The sequence below is a fragment of the Vanessa cardui genome, chromosome 17, assembly GCF_905220365.1.
Source record: "Vanessa cardui chromosome 17, ilVanCard2.1, whole genome shotgun sequence".
In the NCBI taxonomy this organism is placed as follows: Eukaryota; Metazoa; Arthropoda; class Insecta; order Lepidoptera; family Nymphalidae; genus Vanessa; species Vanessa cardui.
The window spans coordinates 5,994,429-6,008,394 of NC_061139.1; the positions used below are offsets into that span (position 1 = coordinate 5,994,429).

At 31.0% G+C, this 13,966-nt stretch overlaps 2 protein-coding genes across 2 annotated transcripts; one reads left to right on the forward strand and one right to left on the reverse strand.

Moving 5' to 3' along the window:
- Positions 1-845: 845 nt before the first annotated feature.
- Positions 846-7,781, forward strand: LOC124536884 (cytochrome P450 4c3-like; the record flags this gene model as incomplete). Its single annotated transcript, XM_047113535.1, has 10 exons — positions 846-1,016; positions 2,061-2,150; positions 2,558-2,668; positions 2,889-3,074; positions 3,861-4,057; positions 4,276-4,336; positions 6,475-6,670; positions 7,055-7,206; positions 7,372-7,560; positions 7,639-7,781. Coding segments are annotated over exons 1-10 (1,482 nt in total), but the record flags the coding sequence as incomplete, so codon positions are not given.
- A 977-nt stretch (positions 7,782-8,758) lies between these two features.
- LOC124537019 lies at positions 8,759-13,090 on the reverse strand. The gene is made up of 7 exons (XM_047113728.1): positions 12,981-13,090; positions 12,827-12,897; positions 12,109-12,292; positions 11,130-11,332; positions 9,942-10,067; positions 9,392-9,418; positions 8,759-9,033 (listed from the first exon to the last, which is right to left on the reverse strand). Exons 1-7 carry the CDS (start codon positions 13,015-13,017, stop codon positions 8,785-8,787), a joined length of 897 nt encoding a protein of 298 aa, XP_046969684.1. The 5' UTR covers positions 13,018-13,090; the 3' UTR covers positions 8,759-8,784.
- Positions 13,091-13,966: the final 876 nt, after the last annotated feature.

Genomic DNA, 13,966 nt, shown 5'->3' on the forward strand with positions numbered 1-13,966 from the left:
AAATGAAGTTGAATTCTGATTCCTTCTCTTAAAAGGTGTCGTGAAGTTCAAAGAAAGGTGTTTTTGTTCGAATTCTCAAAATCCTCCAGTGATCTCACCCATTTTTGATTGACGATACTTTTACGCCAGCCTACTTGACGTCAGTAGTGATGCAATAGCAACATGGTTTTGTGAGCCTAACATGGCAGTTTCATTCTGGAGTGCTAGAAATCGTACAGGACCTTGACTATAAAAGTAGTTTGTTAATATTTTCCACTGTCCAATACTGAATACCCAGGTTGTCCTTCACATTAAGATCCCTTTAAAGGACAGCGAGAGGCCCCTTTGTTCGCGAAGCAGCGTCTGTTCGAGGCCAAAATTTTTTTTTTGTAGGTACCTAGGTGGGTTGATTTCCCAAAACTATTTGATTTGTGGGGGCGCTTAGTGCTGAAGTTATTGATGAATACGCCTATTACAACATAGAAAACTTTAATCAACTCTTATCCCACAGTGTAAGATGGAATAGCTGATTTGACCACACTGCGATATATGTAAAAAATACATAAGCGCTTAATACGTAGTACATAACGAGTAACTTTCAATTCTACATTTTAGTCATAATTGCGCATAATTTTTTAAGCACATATACGTACATCTTTAATATTTTGCACGCAGTGTTAACAGAATTGCATCTGCCGTGGTCAGGTCATGACTTAAAAATTTGATTTAAAAACCCGAATAAAATATTTAAAATTTATATTAGACATCGCAAAAGTTTATGTGTATTCTGTAAGTTGACAATTGTGAACCAGAAATATATATTTTTGAATATATTGTAACATTTTATTTTATGTGGCCAGTATTTTTAAAGAATACGAAGATGATCATCGTAGCAATGATGTTTATCATATTATGTGGCTACATGGCGTACTGGGTAGCTGGTTCGAGGCGATTGGACAGGGCTACAGCAACGTTGCCTATGCCACCCTCATTACCTCTAGTGGGAAATGCTATGTTCTTTATCGGAAGCACAGAGAGTAAGTTTTTCATTATTTACTTACTTAAAGTTAACAATTAGAATACTAAAATTATTTCAGGATTTAGTTTCGTCACGAAAATAGCGAATTCAGCAACAAATCTATGTAGACTATAGAATAGGTTGTAATTTAAAAAAATAGCTATCGTGTTTTATGATAAGTACTTACATACTGGATTGATCTCAATTCCCTGTAAAATTTTTGATAATGTACAATATAGCTGAAGAATAAGAATTTTTCAATAGACTACGATATACATGCAATGAGTTTATAAGTTATCATTTTTATTTGTCATCTAAATATACTTTGTTATTGTGGGTAATAAATCGTTACAATTTCACATAAAATAATTTAGTGAATTGGAATATAAATAGAGGTCATGAAGTAAAGACGGTATTATTTCTAAACCAATTTCATTCCATTCCACTAATTTTAAAATTAAAATATAATATTCACCTCCCAGCAAATACAATATGTTGTAGTTGCGTGTACGTTTTCCATCGCACAATAAACTTAAGGTCACGAACTGTTCAGTCAATGTGAACATGGCTTATAAATTATAGTAACAAATATTTATATGAAATTTTTAATAAGGTATTTAAAAGAATATATTCGAGAAAACGTTTGATCGATTGATTGATACCTAAATTTTGATCGATTGACTAATAAATTTCGTTCAGCTTCAAATTCGAGTAAGCATCATTGAATTAAAATGTACTTAATTTGCTTTATTTCTTCTCTTACTCAGAAGTAAATTACTATAGTTGTGACAGAATAGAGCTTGATCTGACAATACACACTGGAGGCTACATGATTGAATGAAATAATTGCTAATTTCATATCTTTATCATTTAATATAGACTAAATATAATCCAACACTCACTTATAAAATAATAACACTTAATTAGTTAATCATATTTTTTATTACAACATTCAAATACTATAACCACACTCAAATATTATAGCAAAAAATATAACTAAAAATACATGTTTATAAATAGATAAAATTTTCTTGCCGTATTTTTAACTTAATATTTTCCTCAGAAATTTTAAAAAGCCTTGAATATTTCGCTTCGCTGGCACAGAAACATAAAGGTGCAGTAAAACTGTGGTTGGGACCAAAGTTATACATTGGTTAGTAATAGAAATTAAGTACTTATTTTTAAATATGCATGTATTTTAGTATTTAAAACTTTTTGGTTTTAACTGAGTCGAACTCAGTAAGTATAGACTTTTCTGTTTTGTAATTATATAGATCATCACTAAGTTTTCAAATGATGACAAAATATTATTGAAACTACATTACATACATAGTATTTAACTAATTTGATTGTATTTTGTAAATGTTGAAAAAGACTACTGAGTTTCTTGCCGGTTCTTCTTGTTAGAAACTACTTTCCGAACCGGTGGTAGCTTCACTTAATTGTTAAATGACGATTCAAAAGTGCTTGTAAAAGCCTACTTGAATAAAGTTTATTTTGATCTTGATTTTGAATTTTTGAGATAAATTAAAATGAAAAATTTATTAACCTGTTTCACAGCAATTGGCAATCCGGAAGATGCCCAAGTAGTTTTAGAAAATTGTCTCGACAAAGATGAGGTGTACCGGTTCTTACGTCCTTGGCTTGGACGTGGACTCTTCATTGCTCCTCGTAAGTACCTACTTGTAACTGCTGTCGAATGCAATTTACACGCAAATATGAAATATATTAACCTTGTCTTGATCTCATTATAAGTTGATTGATGTATTACAATTAATATAAAAAATAAACATTACTACTAGTACATTATAATAAAATTAATTAATACAAAAACGTAAAAATTAAAAGCTATTAATTATAAAATAATCTAAATAAAACTTTTTTTTTTTAGTTAATCTCTGGAAAGTTCACAGAAAAGTATTGTTACCGATTTTCCATAATAAAGTAGTGGAAGAATACTTAAGTGTTATTTCAACACAAGCGGACGTGCTTATTGAAAGGATCGGCGAGCAGTCGGGAAAATCTGAATTTGATGTACTGAAATACATCACGGCGTGTACGCTGGACATTGTATTCGGTAAAAAAATTACATTAAATTAATGAATACTAAACTAGTAGAAAACATTTTTGAAGAACAATTCGCGTAGAAATTTATTGAGTATCTACTCTGTCTATCTAATTCACCATATCAATTTTGAAGTGTTTCTGGTTTAAGCAACTAGAATATATAAAAAACAAAACTAGGTTTTGTCCAAAGTGAATCTGAACTACGGGACCCTAGATGTAAAAGTAAAGTAGCAGTTTAGAAATGGCCAACTGTGGTCTATTTATTATTGGGTTAATGCATCCTCTCGGTTTGAAGATAAGGTTTGGCGCTTCGAATACGCCGAATCATTACTCGTTTACGCACATGGGGTGTTTTTCATCCGATACATTCCCGTTTTATTAGGATGTTTTCCTTTACACGAAGTGAATTATAAACACAAATTAGGCACACACAGTTAATTCAGTTGTGTTTGCACGCTTGACCTTTTTTTTTATATAATAGGGTGGCGGACGACCATATGGGCCACCTGATGCTAAGTGGTCACCATCACCCATTCCTTACATTGTCAATGCGCCACCAACCTTGGGAACTAAGATGTTATGTCCCTTGTGCTTGTAGTTACACTGGCTCACTCACCCTTCAAACCGGAACACAACAATACTGAGTACTGTTGTTTGGCGGCAGAATAACAGATGAGTGGGTGGTACTTACCCAGACGGGCTTGCACAAAGCAATACCACCAATAAAATTTGCAATTATCATATCAAGGAATTTACATCTAATCATTTCGAATAACGTTATACTGACGTATCACAGAAACTGCAATGGGCGAACGAATGGACGTCCAACATACTCCAGATACGCCTTACCTTCGAGCACGGCACATTGTCATGACGATATTAAACAAACGCTTATTTAAAGTATGGCTGCAACCCGACTTTATTTTTAATCTAACTCCTTACGCTAAACAGCAGAAAGAAAATATTGAGCTGACTCATAAATTTACCAATGAGGTTAGTCAATTATGTATAAAGAGTAAAAATAAGTTTTTAATGTAAATTATATTTGAGTGCATAATGAGAGAATTCACTTTATTTTCGAGCAAATTTTTATATAAAATATAAAAAAATAGTATGACTAATCTTTTTTTAATAACGATAAATGTTATGTACGATTTTATATAAATAATGTTATGTTCGATAGTTTTGTTGAAAACAAGCATCTTTCTCAGGTAGTGAAGAAAAAACGAATTGAATATGAGAAAAAAGTGGCGAAAAGTAACAATCAGACGGGTATGATTTTTTTTTAATTACTTGTATATGCTTTTTTCATTATCATTATCATAGCTTTAATGCTAAATTATAAGCCCTGATCAATTTTTTTTAGTCTGAACTTCTATCGACCATGCTTAAGGTGTCTTTGTAAAAAATATTTCGTTTTAATATTTATAGTAAGTAATCTGCCTACGTGTATTTTTATAATACTCGACAACAACTTTGTTATCTGAATTCAATTGGCTTACTTACAAAACGAAAAAAAACTAAATATTATAGCTTGACGTTAGAACACACGATAAGTGGGTGGGGCCTACGTAGACGAGCTTACAAAACTCTTTATATACTTTAACAGTTCCAGGGCATTAATCTCCTTAGGGTTAGGATCATATTTGCAACTTTTACATAACTCTGCAGGCTTTTTTAAATTATATTATATAGTTTTTAAAACATAATTCCAAACCTCTACATAGCCACTAAAACTCAGCCAGTAGGTACTCGACATGCATAAGTGTAAATGTAATAAAACTTTTATTTGCATGTTACAGCTACTAACAAATAAACCATGCTTTGTAAATTATCCATTGTACTCAGATGTCTCATCTCCTTGGCTTATTAGATTTACAACTAATTTTACCGAGTAGCCTTGGATACAAACATAACATAATAATAAACGGTATGCTACAAACTATTTAGTTCTATGCTATGAATTCTATGCAAAGGTTTTTCCAACATTTAATATGATACTTTTATATATGTTTTCTTTTGCTCGAGATAGGTATTTTTTTATACATTTTTTGGGCAAAATGAATTAATATTTTAACTATTTAAATAGATTATTATTTTTGATTGCGTACTGATATTATGTAGTTGTCCCTCTTATTGGCGTACTTGTCAAATGACAAATACAGGCACTAGAAAAAAATAATAAGCTATGTCCATCTACGGATGACACCGCGTCGTTTTTACGTCATTGACGTATTAAGAAAAAAATTACATATATTAAATAACATATGTATACATGGCCACATTATCCATTGGATGGTGAACACTGAGGGCTCCTGGACAAAAAAATAGGAAACAAGGGTTTAAAATATGATGATGAGATGATGATAAAGAAATTGTTATAATATCATCATATATTTCTCTCATTAACCAGACTTATATTCATTTGAGTATCATAGTATACTGTATACCGTATCATCGCATATATTCGTAATAAAGTAACTTCGTCGCAAAAAATATTGAATGGTACTTAGAAAAAAATCATTTAGACAAAATATGGTTAATTGACTCCGATGCGTAGATATTGGCTAGTAAATCCGACATGGTTATTTTTAATTCATTCTTGTATGTAAATGAGTGTATACAGAAAATTATATATAAGTAATTTCGTGGTGTTTATCAATACAAGAAAATAAAACACTGCATATAAACACTATTAATATACATAACACTTACATAATATGTAGTGTATATAAGTTTGATGAAAACAAAGTATAGGAAAACAACCTCGTGTTCATATATCAAACATTCTAACTTTGTCAAGTATAGTTAAATACAAACATAACGTCATGTAAGGTACCTATCGCAAATAGAACGTCACTTGGTAAACAAACGCGCATCGCATTTTGTCAATGTAGCGTAAAACAAATATTATCTAAGACATGATAATTCTGGAAACTGAATGAAAAATACCACACGCATAAGCGAAAATTTCAGCAATAATAATGTACCTATCATTTCTATGTAAAAGTGGGTAGCTAATTAATTATTTCACATTTTTTATTTAACTGTCGAAAAACGGGTTTCACCACGGTTTCATTGAAAACATTTACTGAAATTGTTGTATTATTTACTTCATAAAATTATAATACAATTTTTATTTAGAATGTACCTCAATTATACGAGTACATTCCAAACTTACACTACTCACGTGAAGAAAGGCTATAAAAATACCTTTTTTTATTGAGACAGCTTTAAAATAAAAACATACAGTTTCTTGCCTCGACTTTTCTCAGTTTTGGATATTTTCTTATTACTATTTTCTTTTTGAAAGGGTTGTAGTTTTCACTTTGACTTAGTTCAACAATACTTCTATATTAGAAGTTATTATTATTACAATGTTTATACTTATATAAATAACCATTTAATAGACATTGATTCAGTTGGGAAGCCTCAAACCGTCCTTGGTATGCTATTCGGACGCGAGATCGAGTTTACAGATGAGCAGTTAAGGGAACATATTGATTCTATCACAATTGCCGGCAACGACACCACCGCTGTGGTCATCGCTTACACCTTGGTATTACTCGGTATTCATCAGGATGCACAAAATAAAGTCTTCCAGGAGTGAGTTATAGAGTCTTTTTATTTGTAAATACATTCACCTATAATGTATACTTATATATGTATATACGTATAACGCATATACACACACAGTCAATGATTCTTGTAAATTCACAGATTTCAGCCTAGATATGTATACTTAAAGGGAATTATTAATTATAAACAGATAAAATTATATGAAATTCAGTAGTGTAAAAATCATGACCACTTGGAATGGTGATAAAAGTTTTGTCGAGGGGTGGAAACAACATTTCCCTGTTGAATTGTAAATCCATTCTTGTGGCGACAAATAAACCTGCTGACTTGTCACCAGCCACAACTTTTAGAAATATTTTTTATATTGTTTCGAAATAAAAAAAATTACTATCGGCATTTGTTTATTTTCAGACAAGAAAATATTTTCGGAAACTCTAAGCGAGGAGCTTTAAAAGAAGATATTTTTAAAATGAATTATTTGGAAAGAGTAATCAAAGAAAGTATGCGTCTTTACACGGTTGTCCCAATTATTTCACGTAATATACATAAAGACATATATTTGCGTAAGTTTTATATCTTATTATATTTTCATATATTAAATATTTATTTCAAAAACAGTAAAATTACTTTATTGAAAAAGATTTTACTATTATTCACTGGTTCTAATTATAACAGGTATACTAAAACATATTTTTTCCAGAATACATGTTGTATATCTTTCGTTTTAGCACACAGTAACGTTACCGTCCCAAAGGGTACAGGGGCGGTTGTGGGTGCTTTTGCAATTCATCGGTTGCAATCTGTTTGGGGACCAAATGCTAATGAATTTGACCCGGATAGATTTTTACCAGAACGTTCTGTTGATCGTCATCCTGCCGGCTTCCTTCCTTTTAGCTTTGGGTCAAGAAACTGTATAGGTAACATAGATTTCGCTTTTACTTATTATTCTTAGCATAAAAAACAATATTAATTTTATTACGGTTTATTTCATACAGGTAGAAACTTCGGCATGTTAATAATGAAAAGTATCATATCAAGTTTTGTAAGGTCGTACAAAATAGAAGCAAATGAAGTGGGACCTCTGAAAATAGAAGTACTCTTATTTCCTATCAACGGTCATCAAATCAAAATAACAAAGAGACAAATTTAAAATGGAATTAAAAGATAAAATTTGAGTTATAACTTTATAATATATGTTTAAACACCTCTGGATTTGTACTTTTATATAAAACGTATTTTTTTCAATAAAATAGTTTTATTCCATATTCTTATACATAAAGATGCAAGATATTTGGTTCGAGTTATAGAATGTGTTTATTTATTTATAATGTCAATACAATAATTAACCCACTAATTCCATTTTGAGCAAAAAGGAACCAAAGAATATTAATAAGTCGTACATGTCCTTAAATTTTTTATATTGGTTAAAATTATCAATTTACAAATAACTTTTTGTCGACAACATCCAACATTATTACAAAAATTACATAGCTAAATTACATATGTAAGTATATGCGTATTACAATATGAGACTTCAAATTTTAATACGGCAAACGAATACGACTATAAGCAGGCAAAAAATACGCGTAAAATATCAAAGTGTTGAGTCTTCTAACTTCAATATTTCGAATATCAAAGGTATAAGTAATCAATACTAGCTTAGCTTCTAGACGGTAGTCTAAACGTAATCAAGAAGTAAGCTGATTGAACTTTCAATCGAATATTTATTCAAATTAATTTATTTACCATTACTTTAAACAATGCCCAATCGCCTTGGGAACTATGATGTTTTGTACCTGTAGGTACACTGGCTTACTCACCTTTAAAACCCAGAACACAACAATACTGAATATTGCTTGCTTGCCGCAAAATATCTGACGTGTGGGTGGTACCTACCCAAACGTTCTTGTACAAAGCTTAACCACCAAGATAAATACATAATTCAATTGATGACTCTTCGATCGTTTTTTTCTCTCCAGATCTAATGGTATGGTATGGTATGGTACTCTTAGCTAGAAGGCCGCCCCTTGTATATCAATATTTTCTTGATTTTTAGTATGCGCTTAGTATACAAAAAAGTATTTGTAATATATTATAAATAATAAAAATAAAAAAATCATTTAAAAAAATTTAATTGAAAATTACGTTTCGGTAGTAGTATTCATAGGAGGTGCGGTCATAAGGGAAGGAGGAGTCTTTGCGGTGCTAAAGTCAACGGTCATGAAATCATCGTGGTCGATAACGTCACGAGAGTCATCCACGCCGCAAGTAAGGAACTTATTGTATAGACTCATGTCCACGAAACCAACTCCACAAGGACGGTCTATCAGACGTGACGTCATCATGCCTTGAATATACCCGGAACAAACGAGGACCGACCCCAAATCATCCTGAATATAAAATAAATGAGTTAATCTTCTAAAATGCATCTAAAAGTATTTATATAATAAATTTGCAAAAAAAAAAATGTATTTCGCTTAACTGACTGTACATATCTAGCCAGATCCAAAAAAGTATGTTTTGTATGTCATTCCTACCAGAACGATGACTTGTGTTAAAATAACTTTATTAATTACACGGAAATGATAACAATGAAAATACAATACACATTGAATTACGTAACAAGTTCTTCACAAAAAAAAATATTGACACAATATTAACATAGTTCGGTTACGTCTGTTTTAACTTCCAAGTAAATTGTTTATTTTGTATAAAAGGTGAAGATTTAATCAAACAAACGCTACTTACTGGACATAGAGCTCCATGTTTTTCCGACTGTTAAAAAAAATATATTTAAATTTCTTTTATAACTTATATCAACATATATTCTGAGGCCTATATTATATTGCTTATTAAAACAAAATAAAACTAAAACAATTTGTGCAGCGGCAGTTGGTTATATTTTCTGACAAAATAAAATACCAATATAATTTAAATGAAAGAAATATTCTAGAAGCTAAAACTTGACTACGGAATAAATCGCGAATAGGTATATCATATATCAGCTTATTTAACGGCTAATAACTGAAAACTGCAATCGTCAATCAGACTATATTTTAATTTAATAAGTAGATAGCCGTACTTACATAGAGCTTGCTCTAAAGTTTAGGTACTTACAGTATATTAAAGAAGAATTTAAGATTTTATCATTGATAACAGGATTTTTATTATTGATAACATTACACTGTAATGATAAATTATACCATGTCAACATGTTGGATTTTTTATTGGATTACTTATGGGACTTCAGAAATTATGTAAGATTTTCCCATACTCGTAATTATAGAAGATTCTATACCTTACATTTCGGCTGTTGCAAACAAAGATATTTGTCTTCATTATTCCACATTTCCATGCAACGGTCTGCTGGTAATAAGGTAGCCTCAACACGATAAGAGCGAATAAGTAATGGTATGAGATAGCCCTGCAAAATAAATAAATTATTTTATTATACTATTTACAAAAAATATTCGAGACTTGATTTAGTAGATATATATAATATAAGAAATTTGTTTGTTTCTTTGATGATAGAGTAGTTTTTGCCCTTCGTTCACGCTTAAGGTGTTGGTGGTCACGTGTTAGGCAAAAAATGTAGTCTTATGACCTTTCTTGGATTTCAAATTTGCTTCATACCACATCACATTCGGTTCACCAGCTTGATCGTAAAAGTGCGGCAGACAGACGGAGTTACTTTCACATTTATAATATAGATATAGAAGATATAAATTGTTCATTTAGTTTTTTTTACAGTTTTATTTCGTCGGAACGTTTTAGCGTTCATACGAATTGTTCAAGAGAGCTTTGATTGATAATAAAGAGAGACGGCTAACATAAATTAAGCTGATATAATTTTAAAAAATATCTCGCAATTGTAGATACCTACTGCTGAATTATAGATTGGGAAATGGAATTAGAAAATTCCGTGACACCATAATAACCATTTGTGAACAAAAAAATACGTTTACATGTTGCAATTATGACCGGCAGTCTAAATGTGATGTTTTTAACATTATAATCCAGAACGATATATTTATCAATTTAATGAATATAATAATATAGAAGATATAGATTGTTCATTTGGTTTATTTTTTACAATTTTATTTCGTCGGAACGTTTTAGCGTTAATACAAATTATTAAAGAGAGCTTTGATTGAAAATAAAGAGAGACGGCATAGCTTCAGCTAATATTATTTTAAAAAATAATTGCAAGTGTACCTACCGCTGAGTTATAGATTGGGAAATGGAATTATAAAATTCCATGACACCATAATAACCATTTGTGAATGAAAAAATCCGTTTACATTATGCTACTTAGACCGGCAGACTGAATGTGATATTTTTTACATTATGATCCAGATCGATACATTTTAATGAATGTAATAATAAAAGCTTATTATATACAAGGATCGTATAGTTTCAGCGTTTAAAAGGGGGGTTCGCTAGGAACACCATTTTATTTCAACTAGAAATGAAAAAAAAAACTTACGTTTCTTCTACTGCCCCAGCCGTAATATCGGCACGATGGATCTCCTATACGCTTCTCAATATCACCAATGACTCCATATCTAACCCGGTTTATGATGAATTCGGTGTTAGGTTCACGTTTGTGAAAGGAGAACTGTTGGTTTAGAACCAGTAGTGCTAAGTTATCCGGGGAACACGCCTGCCATCGCATGGTGTGATTATATCCTAAATGTCTTGAACATTTTAATTAAACAGCTTACAACTTAATGGGATATGTTATTTAATTAGGGTCATAAAAGCACTTTGAAATCGTCATGTCAGTGTTGAATTAAACGTAGAGCTAATTAACTTCCTACTTTTTAGTGTATTAATAGAATTGACTGTCGCTTCTCAATATTTCATAATCCAGGGTATAAAGAAACGGGCGGAACTTTTTTTATCACTCAATATCAAAGTGATCTCGATCAAGTTGAAGAATGTTTTTAAATTGGATATAAAAATACTACTCGTGTGCCGCGTGAGCTTTCCCATGGCCTCAGGCTCTTTTTTAAACTCTTATAATTTAAATTACCTAATTTTTATTATACTTATATTATATAATACTTAAATTTAGCTAGGCAACAATTTAAATTTTTCACGCACATATCATTCCATGACAACATTTTAATTAAATACTTACTGATAATGAATGGCTAAAATCAGTAGGCCTATGTATCCTTTTTTGTATAATTTACACAATTTGTTAGTAATAATTTAATTTTGTATTGTTTAAGCATTGTTTAACAATATAATGCTAATAACTTACACACGATTATAATATTGACAGTAAGTAGATGTTTTATTACAGACTGAAGTCAGGGGTACAGATCAGAGTAAGATAATGAATATAGGTAAATTATTAATAATTAACAGTTAACAACCAGCACAACCGTTTATTCGTAAAGTCATCGTTATATCGGATAAAGAAGATTTAAAATAAATCAAGATCAAAGTGTCCTCACCTTTATGGATGCACAGATGTTGCACAACTCGACCTGTGCCAGTGTTCTCTAAAAATCTATGTGTGCCAGCAAATATTTTAAACTTATATCTTTCCCCAAAAATGCAAATTGCTGGTGTTAGCACAACGTGCGCTTCTATTAGTGCGCCCACGCAAAACAGCATGGCGTGAGACAAATAATGTACCTGTTAGACACTTATTATTATAACATGACAAAAAAATATTCACACACTATTGACTTGTGTTAAAATAATTATCACAAAAAACACTACGAAACGCAAATGAATTACACGTTATATAAGAGTTGCTTTTCTGAAGTACTTGTTTCAATAATTTCAAACCTTCATAAGTATATAGGCAATTATATGTGATTGTTAACTGTAGGTGAATGAGTAGAAACTCAAGAACAAACAACAACAGCCTGTAAATTCCCACTGCTGGGCTAAAGGCCTCCTCTCCCTTTGAGGAGAAGGTTTTTGGAACATATTCCACCACGCTGTTTGTGTGTATGTTTTCCTTCACCGCTGAGCACGAGATGAATTATAAAGACAAATTAAGCGCATGAATCAGCGGTGCTTGCCTGGGTTTGAACCCGCAATCATCGGTTAAGCTGTACGCGTTCTAACCACTGCCATCTCGACTCTCAGTAGAAACTCATGTTAGTCTAAATTTATTTCTACATTCTGTATGACCTATTTTTTGCATGCATTATTACTTACTATAAATTGACCTTCTGTTACTTTGGCAGGCACACCTTGAAAGCCCGCCGCATTATTGAAGTCTATGTCAACTACAAAATTACATATTGAAAGTTTATATAAATTTATCAATTACATTTGATAACGAGCTATTATTAGATATTATATTATTTACGCATAGTAGCGATTCCTCCAATCTGTCCAGCGCCCATATTTAAATATAGAAAATCAGTAAATAACTTCGTAGTTATATTATTCAGTGATAAAACAACATGAATGTACGGTTAATGCATTTATGAGATCACGATAACAATTTCAAAACATACATTGTTATTTTCTTCAATGGCCTGGAAATTTCGCAATTACTTATTAGAAAGCAACAATCGTTCAATGCAATAAAAATAATTAAAAAATAGCATTGTATTCTGTAACAAGTAGGTACCTACTGTAAAACTCAATGTCATTTTTTCATATTAATATACGATTCAGGGCCGAATTATCCAATAGGCAGCGTGGTCCACGAATCAACATAGGGCCCCTTGGAATAACAAAAATTGACATATTTTTTTTATTACTGAAATTGTTAAGGCAAAATATTTCTCTTAATCTTATAAGCCAATAAAATACCATCTTTATTATGAATAAATTTGCTTTCATCATAAAATGATAAAAACATTTTAAAAGAAAATTAGCAATGAGGATTGCCTAGCCCAACTTCAATCCGGTTGTAATAACAGTTGGTTTTTAATAAAGATCTCAAAACACCCCCTGAAAGCTTATATATATATATATATATATATATATATATATATATATATATATATATATATATATATATATATATATATATATATATATATATATATATATATATATATAGCTAAAAAGTGACTGACTGACTGACATAGTGATCTATCAACGCACAGCCCAAACCACTGGACGGATCGGGCTGAAATTTGGCATGCAGAAGATGTTATGACATAAAATAGGGGATGAAAGTTTGAACTGAAATTAAAGATTAGAACTACTATGCTCTTTTATTATATCCCCCAATATATATATTTATATATATCTAAGATACTCTAAAAAAGGACATAAACTACTTTTTTACCTAACATGACAACCAAAACTCTAAAACGCGAGTGAAGCTGCGGGTGTCTA

Bases quoted from the DNA above. Each gene is read 5' to 3' on its own strand.
- LOC124537019 (XM_047113728.1), bottom strand. From the start codon at position 13,017: ATGGGCGCTGGACAGATTGGAGGAATCGCTACTATGC. The intron at 12,293-12,826 runs GTAAGTAATAAT...AGTGTCTAACAG, and splicing joins TAACAGAAGGTCAATTTATA to GTACATTATTTGTCTCACGC. The intron at 9,034-9,391 runs GTAAGTAGCGTT...TTTTATATTCAG, and splicing joins AACATGGAGCTCTATGTCCA to GATGATTTGGGGTCGGTCCT.